A 17,628-nucleotide genomic window follows, 5' to 3' on the forward strand; every position below is an offset into this window, starting at 1 on the left:
TATATATTAAATTAGGTAAAAGGGATTATGGGCCGATGACTATTATTATAATAATAATAGCTACTTTTAGTTGAGTGATTTCTCGATGTCAATCACAGTAGCAGGCACTTTACATATATTACTTTTCTTAATTTCCCCAGTAATCCCATTATTGTCTTCACTTTACTGATGAGGATCTGAGGCTCAGAGCACCCAAGTTCATATAATAGAACATGGTGAAGCCACAGAGAGATCCAAGTCTCTTTAGTGTCAAAGCCTTCCCTTTCCCACACTAACCCTCTGCCTCAGATATTCCCCCTCCATTGATGGCCCCATCACATCAGGGATTTCACGTTAGAGCTCAGGAATTCACCATCACATCCACAAGCGACAGAACTGATCCGAAAGCCTTCCTGACAACTGCATTCAGAGCCTCCTAAGTAGTTGATGCAGAGCTGGGCCCAGCAGGCTTCTCCACTCTCACATTCATCAAGGTCTAAAGGGGGAAAGGACATTTCTGTTACTTAAGGGCAGGAATTTAACTGACCTTTGAAGGTGCTGATAAGCCTCACTTCGAAATTAAAACTGATTTACTAACCATTTTCTATTTCTCAGGTTACTGAGTACAGACATTGAAGAGACTACAACACAAAACAAATGAGGCCGCATTTGGGTGTACGTTTCTGACATGCTTCTATGCCTGGTATTTATTTGAAAAGGCTGTAAGTAATCTCCAAATGCATTTATAAGCACAGGGCAAGAGATCTCTGCTATTTTTCCAGTTTAAACAGCAATCTAACTGAACAAACAGAGAACTTGAAGAACGACAACAAAAAAACAGCTTGAGAAGAAGAGCCAAAAAATTCCACTTAATGGACATTTAATAGCTGCAAAGAGGAGGCAGTCTTAGGCCCCCATGTGTGTGTTCTTCTGGAACTTCAGATGAAAGAACGTTCCCAAGCAAAAAGAAGTCACGTGACTGGGAAGAGAAGTGGATAAAGGCAATTTAGAGAGAGGGCAGACAATCATTTTAAATATTATGTGTTAAATTACAGAATATTTCAGGGCATTTGCTTGAACTTTTCGATGATGCTTTGACTGGGATGAGTTTTTATTATAATTGGTGACACTATTACCCTGGAGTGTCCTAGCAGATAAACAGCTTTCTAAATGATGATCTTTAAGTCTCCTTCAGCACTGTTATTCTAGGATTCTACAATCTGGCATGTGTCTTCCTTTATTTGCCCTGCAGAAAATAAAAATGCACCAGAAGATGTCAAATTGAAACCTTTCAGCCAAAGGCTAATCGATTTATCCTGAGTTTTGAGGGGATCATTTATAATATAATTGGCTAAAGGGTAGCAACAGACTCTTTACCCACTGCTTTCACCAGGCTAGACACCTGGGAATTGTGTGGTCAGGGTTTTTGACTATAGGTCCTTAGTTCAATTCTACCCCCTTTGTTGAATTGTTAAGTTGGGTGGCCTGTCAGTGCTGAGTTTACAAAATCCCATTGCTCCATAACTACATGAGCGGCCCCAGATATAAAAGGTCAGTGTCTCAATTAACCTTGGAAAGGGTACCAATGTAAGAAAATGCAGACAAGAGAAAGGAAGGAAAGAAAATGCAATCAATCAGCTAAGGTTAGGGGTCACCATAAAATATCCAAATGAAGGTCATTTGGACACAAAACATTCTTTCTCCTGCAAAATGTCACAAGCAGTGCTACTCACAAAACTCTAGATGATATTTTTTTCCTTTCTTATATTAAAACTTCATTTATCCTTTGTATTATGTAGCATGAATATAGAGGACAAAAAAAACCTTAAAAAAATTCAGTTTCATTTTATCTAAAACATTATCTTTTATGTTTTTTGGATTTTCTTATTTCAAGATTTTTTTAAAAGTCTTCTCAGATATCACCAGAGCCTCTAAACATATACGTCTCATGATTCCCTGTTCTCAACCAGTAAGGAGCACAATTGCATCACATAACTGGAAAAATGAATTCCTCGATCTATCATTTTATGACCCATTTTGGATTCTTCTTCTATTATCATTCCTCTGGGGTTATTTCTGTCTCATGTACAGAACTCATCTGAAACCCCATTCTTCCTCTCTTAAAATGCCCTGTCCCTTCAACCCTTATATCACCTGTTTTCCTAAATGTCTTGATTCCTTTCCAGATCTTATTTGGTAATATCTTTGCTTGCTTATTTTTAATTTTTCTTCCTCTCTGATGATAATATTTTTCCTATTTACATTGGCCAATACACCAAATATTGCAGCATCACAGAGAAATTCACCTGTACTTAAAAATTTAGCCCTAATCAAAACTACAGCATTAATTGCAGTCAGGTGAAACAATTAAACATTTCAACTATGACTTCAGAAAAGCATCCAACGTAAACCTTGAAAAAACTTGACTTCTGTATCTACCCCCCACACATAGTCACTGAATAAAGCTCCAAAGATTAGAATAAAATTTTTTTCTGATAACTACCAATTGTTAAATTTAGTGAACTTACTGCTGGTCAGACACTTATATTTTGTATAGTTGTCTTTCAAATTGCGTTAACACATCTCTAGGTTTTAGCCCTAATACATTTTTGCATTTGGGCAAGACTGACCATTTGCAGACTAGAACACATTTATTTGTAAAAGGAAAGTTGTGTAAAATGAAAGTTATATAAAAGGAAAGTGGATCCTAAAATACACTAAAAAGAAAATTGTTTAATTTCCCTCATGCATGAATGTTTTACAAAGCATCCGTGGCCTTAATCTGTTCTCAGGCAAATAAGCCGAGTATGTATATGCACACTCCAAAAAATCATTGCCTTTACTCTAGTGAATATTTGGTCTTTAGGAATGAGTGTTATTTATTGTTGGAAAATGAAATAAACTTGAGCCGTAAACAAAACAATGTTGTCATGTTGACTGCTGAAATGTCACAAATATGCAATTTTCTACATTTTGACCCTGGAATATGCTATTTTTTCTGGCTGTAAATAAGAAATTTACTGAACTGTACTTTTCAAAGAATAAGGAAAGATATCAAACTATAAGTTGCAAACAAAAGGTTTAGCAAAATTCCAGTTTCCCTTACCCAACAGTCAATAAAAGAAGGTAGGAAGGAAAGAAGGAAGGGAGGGAGGGAGCGAGGAAGCAAAGAAGAAAGGAAGCCCTTTATTTTTTCCAGAGATACAAATGTTAGCAAGGTAGAAAATTATAAGCATAATTTTCATTACAAAAAAGAAGCACAGCAATCAACTGGTTTCATTAAGTTAATCACCATAGACACTGAGAAAAATGCAGAAGGTGATGTTCGATCAAGAAATAATAAGTAATGACATTGTTTTGGTTAAATAATTTATGAAACCAGAATACTTCAAAATCCCTTGAAGTTCACTCTGTCACATTAGTGCCAAACTAAAAAATCTCAATGGCTGAGGCTTTTGAAATTCACCTCTTCTCTTTTGGTACTTCAGTTTGCCTCAAATCATACTGTAGCATGAAATGGTCAAAGATTTTTTTTAGTACTCACATCATAATTTTTAAGAAAGGTGATATAAAGTATCACAAAAGAAAACAAGCAAATATGGTGTCATAATTCTCGAATGATGGCAAATTGTTTTAGGGGCTTGTAGGTGCTCTCAGACCCAGAGCACATAGTAATTTAGTTTGATGCTCACTCTTCCTATTTTAGTAGATATTCCTTTTTCTCAGAAGTTCTAGATTAAACATTTCATTATGAAGCAAGGCTGGGATGGAATTTATTCTTCTCATTGTCTCAAACGATATAAGTTCTGATAATATGTAGAAAAAGTTATCCATTAAAAATAGTTTTGAGCTGGGATTTCCAAAGAATAACATCTTTTAAAGTTTTCTTTTGGAACGTAGCTACCTGCCATGTCAAAGGTGACATCCAAATTATCACCAAGTTGAAAACCAAAGAACATGATTGCTTCTGCTTGTGGTGGAGAGAATTAGCGTGCATGGTGGCATTTTTGTTTGAATTACAAATTACATTAAATGGTTAGATAGGCCTTAGAATATTTTCCAGAAATAAAACCGTTAAGTCCATATATATTGCTAATAAGTTTTAAATCTCCTTTAACTTCAAAGTAAATATCTAAACACAATGATGTCTTCTGTCAATTAGTATTTCTTTTACATTTATCCAGTAGCCAAAGACACTGTTTACTTCACTTCTTGCAGTTTGAGAGATGTGGCTACATTAGAGCACTAAGTATTAGAGAAGAAAGGGCTAAATGAATCCAGGGCAACCTCTGAAGGAAGATGGCATTTACCATGCATTACCTATGCATGTTTTCTCATCTGAATCAAGCCGGTGTCCATGGTTACAGGAGCAACAGGGCCCACCAACTGCATGTTCACAGTGACAGGAACAACCACCATTATTCTTTTCACAGCTATTGACAATTTCCAATTCAATCCCTTTCCAAAACAAGCAAAAGAGAATTATTAGCATAATAACAGAGAAATCTGAATATATGGCAACAATGGGTACACTCTCTCTGTTGGGAGATGACTAACTTTATTGGAAATCTGTCAACACTCTAAGCATATAAAAGTAAAAGTCTGAGGACTATTAAGCATTGTAAATATCTAGACCATATCAAAACTTATAAACCTATAAATAATGTCAAACTGACAGAGTGTGGCAGAAAGGTAATGAGTCCACCAATGGTTATTAAACGTATCTTAAAGGACACTTACATCTGGGAATTTTCAGTATTTTCAGAATGTAAAAAATATGTGTATTGAATCAATGATCAGAAAGCAAATACAGCTGACATATCTGTTCTCAAACTAATGGTATGTTAATATCTGCCCTTTTTTTAGGCTGTGAGTACATGAAAATACTGTTAAAAATGGCTTTGGAAAAAAAAATGGCTTTGGAACAAAACTATGAACAAAAAACCAATGAATTAGCTGATTATATGTAACTGGTATCATGTTCATATGCTAATCAGCTTTGATGTATACAAAAGTCACTTATTACATAAACATTCTCTTACTTTGAGCACGAATTTGCTGATCATGGTACATGCCACTACTTTGGGGCACTTTGGGGGGCATCCAGCTCAGTATATAGATGTCAATTTTCCTGAGCACACAGGTATTATAATCAATCATTTTCAAAGTGAGAAAATGAAAAATAAAAGAATGCTTTGCATCATTGTTAAAAGTATGGAATTAGATACTCTGCTATTTTCACCATTGGCCTCTACTGTTCTTCATTTGTGTTGCTTGGACACACCTCTAAATGAGAGCGACTACATTGGTTCATTTCCTTCCATTCTTAACTCCTGAATCCTTTGAAAGAAGAAAGATGGGAAAGAACAGGACAAGGGCACTTAGGATTGTGGTATTCCTTGAGAGCCTGTATCACCATTCAAACTGCCAAGGTATCTGCTATGTTGCTGTATAGTTACATGTACAGAAATCATGCTCCCTGGTCCCAGCTTCCAGTCTACACTAGGCAGCAGCCATGTGTCCAGGGCGCCCAGGGCACATCCCTGTCATTGTGCTCATTCCTCTGTACCTTCATCATCTTGTATTACCCAGCTCGTAACAGATGTTCAAAAATTGGTTTTGAGAGTAGAGAATGGACTTGAGGACACGGGGCGGGGGGGAAGGGTAAACTGGGATGAAGTGAGAGAGTGGCATGGACATATATACACTACCAAATGTAAAATAGATAGCTAGTGGGAAGCAGCCACACAGCACAGGGAGATCAGCTCAGTGCTTTGTGACCACCTAGAGGGATGGGATAGGGAGGGTAGGAGGGAGACCCGAGAAGGAGGGGATATGTGGATATATGTATATGTATAGCCGATTCACTTTGTTATACAGCAGAAACTAACACACTATTGTAAAGCAATTATACTCCAATAAAGATGTTAAAAAAAAGTGCTAAAATTAAAAAACAAATAGGTTTTGAATGATTGAATAAACAAAAAAAGATTATGCTAATGAATTTATTGTTGAAAATAAGAATGCCTTTGGGTTTAGAAACAGCTAGTTTAGGACACAGCAAAATAAGAGAGCTAAAGGAAAGGCTGAAATAATTAAGGGAACTGATAGTTTTCACAGTATGTTAGCATATACTCTGTAGGGAGACATATTTCAAAGTTTGGCTCCTATTCTCGTTTCCCTGTGATCAATGCAGCTGTAAGACTGCCGGAGGTACTATACATATAAATGACATTACTGTAACCTCATAAAGAGCTAAACTATACGGGACTCAGACATGCGCATACTCATCTAGAACTGGCCACTAGAAGTAAGCTGAGAGTCTGCGTTCTTGATACAGATGACACTGTTTAACTATCATACCTAAAAATATGCTTTAAAAAAACTTTAAAATCTGATCCCCGTGGTTTCTCATAGATAGCAAATAATCATTATTTACTCAATATATTAAATATGCATTAAATACATATGGAACTTAGGTTCACTATATACTGCTTGGTAGTTTGGGGACAGTTTTATTTAACCATGCTAGATCCAGAATTTTCTAATTTCTAATCACAAGATAGTGATAGTTTATTCATAGCACACTTTGAGGATTCGATGTTTATGCTATACAGTATTTTGAGAGCCTCTGAGAAGAAATCATATAAATACAAAATATTGTTGTCCTAGGAAAAAGTTAAAACAATATTTGCCTAAAATATACTGTTACATGAAGAACACGTAATTCATTGTTTTTTTCTTTTTTTAAAATTTATTTATTTATTTATTTTGGGCTGTGTTGGGTCTTCTTTGCTTTGCGCGGGCTTTCTCTAGTTGCAGCGAGCTGGGGCTGCTCTTTGTTGCGGTGCAAGGGCCTTCTCAATGCGGTGACTTCTCTTGTTGCGGAGCATGGGCTCCAGGCATGTGGGCTTCAGTAGTCGTGGCACGCGGGCTCACTGGTTCTGGCACACAGGCTCACTATTTGTGGCTCGTGGGCTCTAGAGTGCAGGCTTAGCAGTTGTGGCACACTGGCTCAGTTTCTCTGCAGCATGTGGGATCTTCCCGGACCAGGGCTCGAACCCATGTCCCCTGCATTGGCAGGCAGATTCCTAACCACTGAGCCACCAGGGAAGTTCCTCACTGCTAAATATTACCATGTTCTGAAAACATTTACCCCACCTACAAGTTTTAAAGCACTCAAAATACCAGTTTTCACCAAGAAAGTTTTGTATGTCAGTTAGTAAATATTGAGGTCTGGTGAGAGCTACACAAAGAACTTAGCCAAATATTCACATGAGGGAAATAAATGTAAAAATACACTTCTACCAAATGTATTCAACTCTAGGGCAAATTGCTTTCCCAAGTAACTTTCACAGAAAGCCTATACCTCATGACTCATTAGCAATAATGACCCCCTCTTTCATGATAACTGAGAACTCACCAGTCAGATTGCAAGGGATTTTATTTCAGGCATCTGTAAAATGTACTCACCTCCTAAACCTCTGGCCACATTAAAAAGCCAAGATATTAATAAGAAAGAAAAACCCATCCACATTTCTCTCTGCCTGAAAGGACTCCTCAGGGCATCGAGAGAAAGATTCACTTCGAAAGAAGTTATATCCTAATTAGTAGTTAATTCTTCTCTCCCATGTTATTTAGTTTGCTCTTCAAAAGACAAATATCACTGCAGCAAAACTGCCCTGTCTTTAAGCAGTAGAAATATACCAACAGACCTTAAGGCTACACCGGCAACCCAGGCATTAAAGAATTGAGTTTTATGCACTGGAAGAGAATGAAAAACTTAGTGCCCTTAAGAATGTCTCTTCATGAGAGAGCTTAGGTAAAAACATTACATAATTTATGCTGTTTATCATTAGCCTTATTATTCTTCCTTAATTAAAACTGATCAAGAGTGCTTCCCTGGTGGCGCAGTGGTTGAGAGTCCGCCTGCCGATGCAGGGGACACGGGTTCGTGCCCCGGTCTGGGAAGATCCCACATGCCGCGGAGCGGCTGGGCCCGTGAGCCATGGCCGCTGAGCCTGCGCGTCCGGAGCCTGTGCTCCGCAACGGGAGAGGCCACAACAGTGAGACGCCCGCGTAATGCAAAAAAAAAAAAAAAAACTGATCAAGAGACATATGATGTATACAAACACATAACAAAGTTAAAAGGATAGTATATTTGGAGCCTAAAGACCCTAGTTCAAGTCCCAGTTCTGTCACTTACTCATTTGCATAACTGAATTTTTGACTTCCGCCCGGAATGGATGGTTTACTAAGATGTGGAGAACTGGAAAGGGCATCTTTGGAACTGAGATGGAAAATGAGACATGCTATTACAATCTAGAGCCGCCCCTTGTGCTGCTGGTTCCTTCACTCCTGCTAGTTCCTTTTCCCTGAGTTTTACACTGGAATTATTAGTGTTCAATAAATATTGCACAGCAGAGGTGGTGAAGGAAGACAGACTCTTCACAAAGGAGAGCCATGGGTCCAAGACAGCCCCGAGTCAGAAGACCTGAGACTTAGTCCTTGTGGTCTACACTGTGGATCATGATACCGACCATTTTCTGTTGACTCTGGGCCCCTGTTTTGTCAAATTAAAATGAGGGGGTTGGTCTTCGAAGCTCCCACACCCAGTCTACCCCAGGGGAAAACATTCTCAGGAGCTTCCACTTCGGCAAGACATTCAGTGTAGTTCTTTTGTTTGTTACTCTTGTTTAATACTTGTAAAGTGCCACACATTTCCTGGGCTGCGATTATTGCCACTTACTTGAACACTGTTTTCCATCAGCTCCCAGCTCAAAACCAGGGTGGCAGGCACAAGTGAAAGATTCCACTGTGTTCACACAGCGATGGCGGCAGGAAGCAAGCCCTTCAGCACACTCGTTTACATCTGCAGAAAGAGATACACAGGAGCTGTGTCTTCAGAGCTGGAATTAAGGTTTATTTGTAAACTATAAAAATGCACTAAAGCATCCCCTGCCTCTCAACCCCCAACATCAAACGTAACAGTAAAATACCACATAGGTTCCATATTTGCAAATAAACCAACTGCGAATGACATGAACTCTACTGTAGGTCTTATGTTCTCAAACACTTCTTTCTACCTATTAGGACCTACTAGTATCTATTAATTTGAAGAAAGAGAAGACAAACAAAAAAATAGACCTTTTCTATCCTCTAATAATATAGGCAGAAGTCATTGTAATTTGTCTTCATGAATATATATCAAATTCTTAACCAAAAATGGTATCTCTCTGATTTAAGACAGTACAAGTGGCCATACACAAGGCAGATTTGGAGTCTTCATATGTAGCAATCCATGGTGTATATTGTACATATGATTGTTACAGGGCAATGCCATTTAAACAATGGTGCCCTCTCTCTCTCCTGACACTGATGGCCAAGTCTATTCAGTATAACATCATTTTGTGGTCCACGTAGTTTCTGCAGGCCCCCCCTTTAAATGGATAGGTCTCACCATTATTTTCCCAAATAGAACCTCCTCCTTGTACGGTCCTGCATGCCACCCCCCACCAGGACTCTTCAGAGAAATACTCATTTTTCTAAGGTATTTATAAAACCCTACATAGGCAGTAACTTTGGGGACAGACTTTTTAGGAATAATGTACCAGATATTATTAAAATAAAAATTTGAAAAAGATATTATATAGATAAGTATGGATATATGTATATATCTATATATGTATACATTTGTCAATTTTCCACAAATTTTAATAAGATCCTATTCTGTGTCAGAAACTCAGCAAGGTAGGTGCTATGCAAACAGAGGACCAAAGCAGAAATGTTCTCTGTCAGAAAAGTATGTTAACATAATCCACAGAAAACTTTATCTTGGTTTTGGCTTAAAGAAAAAAAAAACTAACTTCACACTAATTTTTATGTCTAATTCTTTTTCAATTTCTTAAAGTGTTTATCAGTCCCATAAGTCAGGAAACATTTTGTATTTTCTTAATTAATGCAAATAAACTGTTTCTCATTTCATAGAAATGCTGTGATAAAAATGAAGGATTCTGTGATTTCTCAGAAGTTATTAAAACAAAGACAGTCCCACAGGAATGACTTCATTTATCAGTGCTGGTCACGAAGTAATTTATCACTTTCATCTTTGAATTGAAGTGTGTCTGTTTTGCTATTTCTAGGAAACAGAAATAAGTAACCTTGTAGTTATAGAGTTTCTTTCTTTTTGGTTTTAATTATTCCTAACTTCTGAGAGCACTCATTTGCACATAGTTGCTTTTCAAAGGTTATCCCCACCTTCTGTAGCCTATAATAAAAAACTCCCTGTGAGGTTATGGAAGGTTTTGAAATATTAATTCTGGAATTCACTTCAGAACGAAAAACAGAAAACAAAAAGAATTAATTCTGAAACTACACCAGATCATTTTTTGTAACTAAAAATTTCACTGAGTTTTTACAGTTTCATAAAAATACCTTTCAGAATGATCAAATAAGAATATAAATGTTCTTTTTTAAGCATAAATGAAAACACCTTTCTCCTAGCTGTTCTGACTAATCAAAACTGAATTACCACAGAATTTCAAACAATTACCCAATTAATCTATCAGTTTCAACTTCCAACCTGCACAGGCCTTTTTGTATTCAGACAGCTGGTACCCTGGGTGACAGGCACTCCTGGCCACGCCATGCTGACTCTGACAGATGTGAGCACATCCATTTCCACCCATGCAGGGGTCCATCGCTAAAAGCAATTAAGCAGTGATAGTTTTCAATTCATTAACTTCAGAAAGATGCACAAAGCAGAAGTGTGGAGAAAGGTAAAAGAGAACTGGGACAGGAGGATTTCTTACATAAAGATGGTAAGGCCTCTGGAAAGTCTTTCCCACTTTCAGATGACGCTAATCCAACAAAATGTTTCCCATTTTGTGATCTGAGCTCCAAAATCTGAACAAATTCAAACATGGATCGAGGTCAAAGAACTGGCTAATTTTACTCTTCTCAAAAGTCCATCTGCTGCCCTCTTGTACCCAAAGTTAAATAGAATCAGCAGGAACTCCTCCACACACCTTTTCATTTTTTTCTCCTTCTGTCCCCACCTTTTCTACTCCTTTGAGCAGGAATTATCCTCAGATAAACCTTTCACCTCCTCTAGATCTCCTCTGCCTTTGGATAAGCAACCACGGTGCCAAGAAAAGGCCAACTGGAGCAACATGGGAGAGTCTTAGCTACTGCTGCCATGGAGATGAAATAAAGAAGTTCAGATCCCACTGGAATTAGTGAGTGACCTCCTTCTGATCTCCTTTTCCCCTCACTTGCTCTCATCTTAGTCTTAGTCATATTCTCTGGAAGTCCAAAGTAATGTGAAGCCACACGTCCTATAAGGAGTACCTCCACACAGAGCTTATTTGTTGAATTGATGAGCTAAGTGATCCTGGTCTGACTCTGTACATCAGCCTTGGCTACATTACAAGCTGCTGGGGTGGGAATTCCTACTCCTGTATGTTCCCCATTTCCTTTTTTAAAATAATGCACAGAATATAAAAAGCAGAACAATGAATAAAGCTACCTTGCTCCCACATTCACCCAGTTTCAATGTAACAACTACCACAAAATGCAAGCTGGCAGTACATTAATGCTTGCATGTTTTTGTTAATTTCTTGTAAATCCTTCCAGACTTTATGAAAATATAAGTGATACAAATATCTATCACAGATACAATATACATTGTTCTACTTCTTGCTTTTATGTAGGGAGAGATTGAATTGAATTTGTGGATCAATTTGGGGGAGTATTGCCATTTGAACAACATTAAGTTATCTGATCCATGAACGCGAGATGTCTTTCCATTTATTTTAGTATCTAACTTATTTCAACAATGTTTTGCAGTTTTCATTATATAATTTTGGCACTTCTTTTGTTAAATTTGTTCCTATGTATTTTATTCGATGTTATAATAGCTAGAATCGTTTCTTAACTTTACTTCCAGATTTTTCATTGCTAGTGTATAGAAATCCAATTGATTTTTATAGTTTGATCTTTAATCCCACAACTTAGTTGGATTTCCTTGTTAATTCTAATAGTTTTTTTAGGTGGATTCCTTAAAATTTTCTGTTACAAGATCCTGTCATCTGTGAACAGAGATATCTTATTTCTTCCTTTCTAGTCTGGATGTCTTCTATTTTCTTGCCTTTTTGCTCTGGCTAGAACTTGCAGTACCACGTTGAATGGAAGTGGCATGAATAGATATCCTTGCCTCATTCCTGATTATAGGGGGAAAGCTTTTAGCACTTCACTATTTAGTGTAAAGTTACTGTGTGTTTCTCATAGGTTCCATTTATTAGGTTGAGGAAGTTTTCTATTTCTAGTTTGTTACGTTCTTTTATCATGGAAGGGAGTTGGATTTTGTCAAGATTTTTTTCTTGTATCTATTGAGATGATCAGGTGGGTTTTGATATGGTATATCACATTAATTGATTTTCAGATGTTGAACCCATCTTGATTTCCTGAGATACATCCTACTTGATCATAGTGTATAATCAGTTTTATAAATTGTTGGATTTGGTTTACTAATATTTTGCTGAGGATTTTTACATCTACATGCATAAGAGATATTGGTCTGTAGTTTTCTTTTTTGTGAAATCCTTGTCTGATTTTAGTATCAGGGTAATACTGGCCCCATGGAATGATCTGGGAATTGTTCTCTCCTCTTCTATATTTTGGGATAATTTGTGAATAATCTGTATTAATTTTTCTTTAAATGTTTGGTATTATTTACCACTGAAACCATCTCAGTTTAAACTTTTCTTTTGGGAAGGTTTTTTTTTTTTTTTTTTGGCGGTACGTGGGCCTCTCACTGTTGTGTCCTCTCCCGTAGCGGAGCACAGGGTCCGGAGGCGCAGGCTCAGTGGCCATGGCTCACGGGCCAAGCCGTTCCGCGGCATGTGGGATCTTCCCAGACCGGGGCACGAACCCGTGTACCCTGAATCGGCAGGCGGACTCTCAACCACTGTGCCACCAGGGAAGCCCTGGGAAGTTTTTAAATTACTAATTCTATCCCTCTCTCTCTCTCTTTTTTTTGTTTTCCCCAGGAGGATGTGTGTAGGTCACACACAAATACTACACTATTTTATTTACTTTTTTTTTTTAACCTTTTTTTACAATTTAAATATAGTTAAGGAACAGTATTATGTCAGTTTCAGGTGTATACCATAGTGATTCAAAATTTAAATACAGTATGAAATGATCACCATGATAAGTCTAGCTTTACTTATTAAATGTCTAACCAGATTTTCTATTTCTTTAGAAGTCAGTTTCAGTAGTTGCTGTCATTCTAGGAATGTGTTCATCTAAGTTATCTAATCTGTTGTGACACAGTTGTTCGTAGTATATCCTATTTTCTTTTTAAATTTCCTTAGGGTCAGTAGTGATGTCCCTCTTTCATTAATGATTTTAGTTATTTGAGTCATCTTTCCTTTTTCAGTCTAGCTAAATGTTTGTCGATTTTATCGACATTTTCAAAGAACCAACTTTTGGTTTTAATTAATTTTCTCTCCTGTTTTTCTATTCTCTATTTCATCAGTTTCTATACAAATCTTTATTATTGCCTTCCTTCTTTTCTTACCTTTTCTCATCCTTTTTCTCCTTGTGTTGCTCCTGCCCAGTATCAACTCTCTAAAAACTCTTACATTCGAGTCTGTAGATTCAATCTGCCCCACAATTTCACAAAAGTAAAATTTGCTGGACCTTTTCGGTTTTGCTTGTTTTCTTCATTTTTTTTCTGTATGCTTTGTCACAGGTTAAGAAAAAGATGTTGACCTACACAGCCATGTTTATACCAGAAACTTACTTTCTTTACTCCATAACCTCTACCACCAGCTTTTAAGACCAGCAGTCCCCAACCTTTTTGGCACCAGGGGCTGGTATCGTGGAAGACAATTTTTCCATGGAAGTTGGGGGAGACGGTTCAGGTGGTAAGGCGAGTGATGGGGAGCGATGGGAGGCAGCAGATGAAGCTTCACTCACTCGCCTGTCACTCACCTCCTGCTGTGTGGCCCGATTCCTAACGGGCTGCGGACCAGTACCAGTCTGCAGCCTGGGGGTTGGGGACCCCTGCTTAAGACAATGGGAGAGGTAACTTTTCTTAACTCTGAAAAGTGAGAAGTCAATTCCACCAGATGTAAGATTATAAAGCATATTGCAGTTATCTTTGATATGTTCTTCTCATTGACAACTACCTCTGGGAACTTCTCTAAATTTACTTTAATCTCTTATTGCCCTTAATGCCTTCTTTATGCCCAAGGTCTCCAACTATGAGGGTTACCGGTCCAGAAATGGCTGCATATAACCTCCCTACAGCAAGCCATTGTACTGTCAAAACTCCCTTCTGTTTTTGAGACTGATTTTAACTGTGAACTTGAGGATTGGGCTCTAGAAAAAAACATATGGATTGGACTCTAGAAAAACCATAAAATAAATCTCCTACAGTGAAGTATTTGATTGTAAATTTGCAGCTTTTATTCTCAGCTGCAGAACATAGGAGGGCATTTGAAAGTAGAATGTGGGCCACAAGTATTATCTACAGTCAAGAAAGACTGAAAAGACATTGGAATGTTTATCTTGTGTTTAGAGATAAAGGACAGTGCCCTTTACATAGTAGCACTTAAATGGGGCTTGTGATCCTCCAAGAGTAACTGTAACTGGGCTTACCTTCTACAATAAACAATGGATATTGGTCAACAGACAGCACAGGAGGTGCAACACTGAGCGAAGAGAAACAAAAAGCTCAATTATTGCTGAGTTCTGCTGGAGGCAACTTCTGGATTACAGCACATGAAAGAGAAACCAAAGGAGAGCTCAATGATCTTCCTCAACTGGAGAGACAGATCCCACATCATGATTGTTAAGGCAAGTAGAATTTGTGGAGTGCTGGAAAGGGGATGGGAGAGTGTTATGTGGAGAAAAAAAACCTCCAAAATCTATATAATGATCTTTTGAACCTTAGACTAAATATAACTCAATATATACATAGGGTACATCTCCATGAAGTCAGACAAAGAACAACACACTGGAAAGAAGAATAAGGGTAACTGTTAGCCAAACAATTCCCAGAGCACACACAGAGCCAGGAATCAGTTCTCAGCAGCCAAGGTGGAGAAATGTTGTTGACTACACAGGGCATTCAGTAGAGATTCCAGAAGGGCCATGGCTAAGTAGTATGGCTAATTGAACCCCAGAGTAAAGTTTACTCTAGATTCGCCCTAACAAATCTTAAAAACAGTGCTTGACAGGATTAAACTAATCTGTACATGAATTAATTTGGCATCCAGAAAAAAATGTATGATATTTTTTAAAGGAGTACAACAAAAGCTAGCACTCAACCATGTAAAATTCATAATGTCCCATACCACATGAAAAATTAATAAACATCTGTAAAGAGTAAAAAAATGTGACCCATAATCAAGAAAATACTCACTCAGTAAAAACAGACTTAGAAATATTAGTGATGATTAAATCAGCAGATAAGGACATTAAAGTAGCACTATAAATAAACCAAATATGCCTAAAGAATTGAAGAAAAAAATGCATTTAATAAGGAGGAAAATAGAAGATATTAAAAAACTACAAAAGGGAAATTTTGGAGAAGAAGAATACCAGATCTGAAATAAAAATTTCACTAAATGGGACTAACAGCAGATTAGATAATTAGAAAATTATGGAACTTGAAAAAACTTAGAAATATAAATTATCCAAAATGAAGCAAGGAAAGAAAAAAAAAACAGCCTACACAATTTAAATAAGAAAGTATGGGTGACCAGTAGGGCAATATTAAGCAGACAATATCAAGTAATTTGAATTTTAGAAGGAGATTCTCTAGTCAAAGTACCAGGAAAGAGGCAGCCTAGCAAGACAGCAAATTTCTACAAAATAACCGCCCTGCTATAGCCAAACATGACACCAGAGGTTGAATGGCAAGGCTAGACTATCCCCCTCACCAGGCTGTAATGAGGTGTTTCTCCCCCTCCCTTGGGGTGGTATCAGAGGAAGGTTTTGGAGAGTCAAAACTTTCACTACCACTCTGATAATGAGCCCACTCCACCATGGTATCCATGAAAGCCATGGTGTAAATAGGCACATCTACACTTCCTAGCCAAGTGGCATCAGTGGTGGCCCAGTGCAGAGCTAGAATTCCCATCCCTGCACAGAAGTAATGAGTCATACTCTCCTCAGGAGTTCACAGAAGCCAGATAAGAAAGTTGGACTTCTACCTCGATCAGGCAATAACAGGTGGCATTCTCCCCTTATCTTTCCTAGAGTTGTGTCAAAGAAAACCAACTAAGATAGAAGATTTAAATGAGATATAAAGTCTCATAACATAATACACAAAATGTCCAGGTTTCAATAGAAAATCACTAATAATATCAAGAATCAGGAAAATCTCAAAATGATTTAAAAAGTCAACAAATAAATGCCAATATCAAAATGTTAGAAATGTTAGAATTATCTGACAAAGATTTTAAAGCCACTATTATAAATATGCTTCAATGAGCAATGACAAACATGCTTTAAACAAATGAAATAGAGTCTCAGCAAAGAAACAGAAGATATGAAGAACCAAATGGAAATTTTAGAACTGAAGAACACAATAACTGAAATAAAATATCAATGGATGTGCCAAAAAGCAGAATGGAGGGGACAGAGGGAAGAATCAGCAGATGGAAGATAGAACAATAGAAATTACCCAACTGAACAACAGAGAGAAAACAGACTGAAAAAGAAAAGAAAAAAAAAATGGAGCCTCAGAGACCTATGGAACTATGATAAACTATAGCATTGTGTCAATTAAGTCTTAGGGGATAGAAGAGAGAAAGTGGGGCTGAAAATATATTCAAAGAAATGAGGCAAAAAATGTATCAAATTTGATAGGACATAAATCTACAGATCCAAAAACTTGAGTGAAGCCCAAGCAAATTAACCCCACCAAAACTGATCCTAAGGTACACCATAGTCAAACTTCCAACAATTAAAGTCAAAGGAAAAATCCTTAAAGCAACAAGAAAGAAATGATACCTTATCTATCAGAGAAAAATGTGAAATAACAAAAGATTTCTCATCAGGAATCATGGAAACCAGAAGGAAGTGACAACATTTTTCAACTGATGAAAAAAAACACAACCCAGGATTCTATATCCAGAAAAATTACCCTGCAGGAATGAAGGAGAAACCAAGACCTTCCCACATGATGGAAGGCTAAGAGAATTTATCTCCAGCAGACTACTCTGAAATAATGTCATTTTTCTAAATAGAAGGGAAATTATTTTTTTTTAAAAAAAAAGGGAATAGTGCAACATCAGGAAGAAAGAAAGAACAAGAGCATCAGAAAGAAAGAAAGAGCAAGAATAAGAAATATTCTCATTTATAATTCCTTTTCTTAATTTTATTATTCTTATTAATATTTATATATATATTATTTATATATAAATACAAAAAACTTTTCCTCCCCTCTTGAATCTTCTAAATTATACTTAATAACTGAGCAAACCCTATAACATTGTCTGATGTGGTTATAAATGTACATAGAGGAAATAGTTAAATAATTATATATGAATGGAGAAGAGTAAAGAGAAAGTAGTTAAGGCCTCTACACTTCACTTGAATTGGTAAAATGATTCTACCAGTAGATAAGTCAGT

General features: G+C 37.1%; 1 protein-coding gene across 1 annotated transcript in view; it reads right to left on the bottom strand.

Annotated features, from left to right (window-relative positions):
- The window catches only part of LOC132424436 (EGF-like and EMI domain-containing protein 1), a 131,204-nt gene that overhangs the window by 74,990 nt on the left and 38,586 nt on the right, over positions 1–17,628 (bottom strand). The window contains exons 3-6 of the mRNA XM_069540654.1: positions 10,562–10,681; positions 8,729–8,851; positions 4,300–4,437; positions 353–475 (exon numbers count right to left, since the gene is read on the bottom strand). Coding sequence (XP_069396755.1) covers positions 353–475; positions 4,300–4,437; positions 8,729–8,851; positions 10,562–10,681 — 504 coding nt within the window. The remainder of the gene's footprint in view (positions 1–352; positions 476–4,299; positions 4,438–8,728; positions 8,852–10,561; positions 10,682–17,628) is intronic.

Source organism: Delphinus delphis, chromosome 4, assembly GCF_949987515.2.
Source record: "Delphinus delphis chromosome 4, mDelDel1.2, whole genome shotgun sequence".
Taxonomy (NCBI): domain Eukaryota; kingdom Metazoa; phylum Chordata; class Mammalia; order Artiodactyla; family Delphinidae; genus Delphinus; species Delphinus delphis.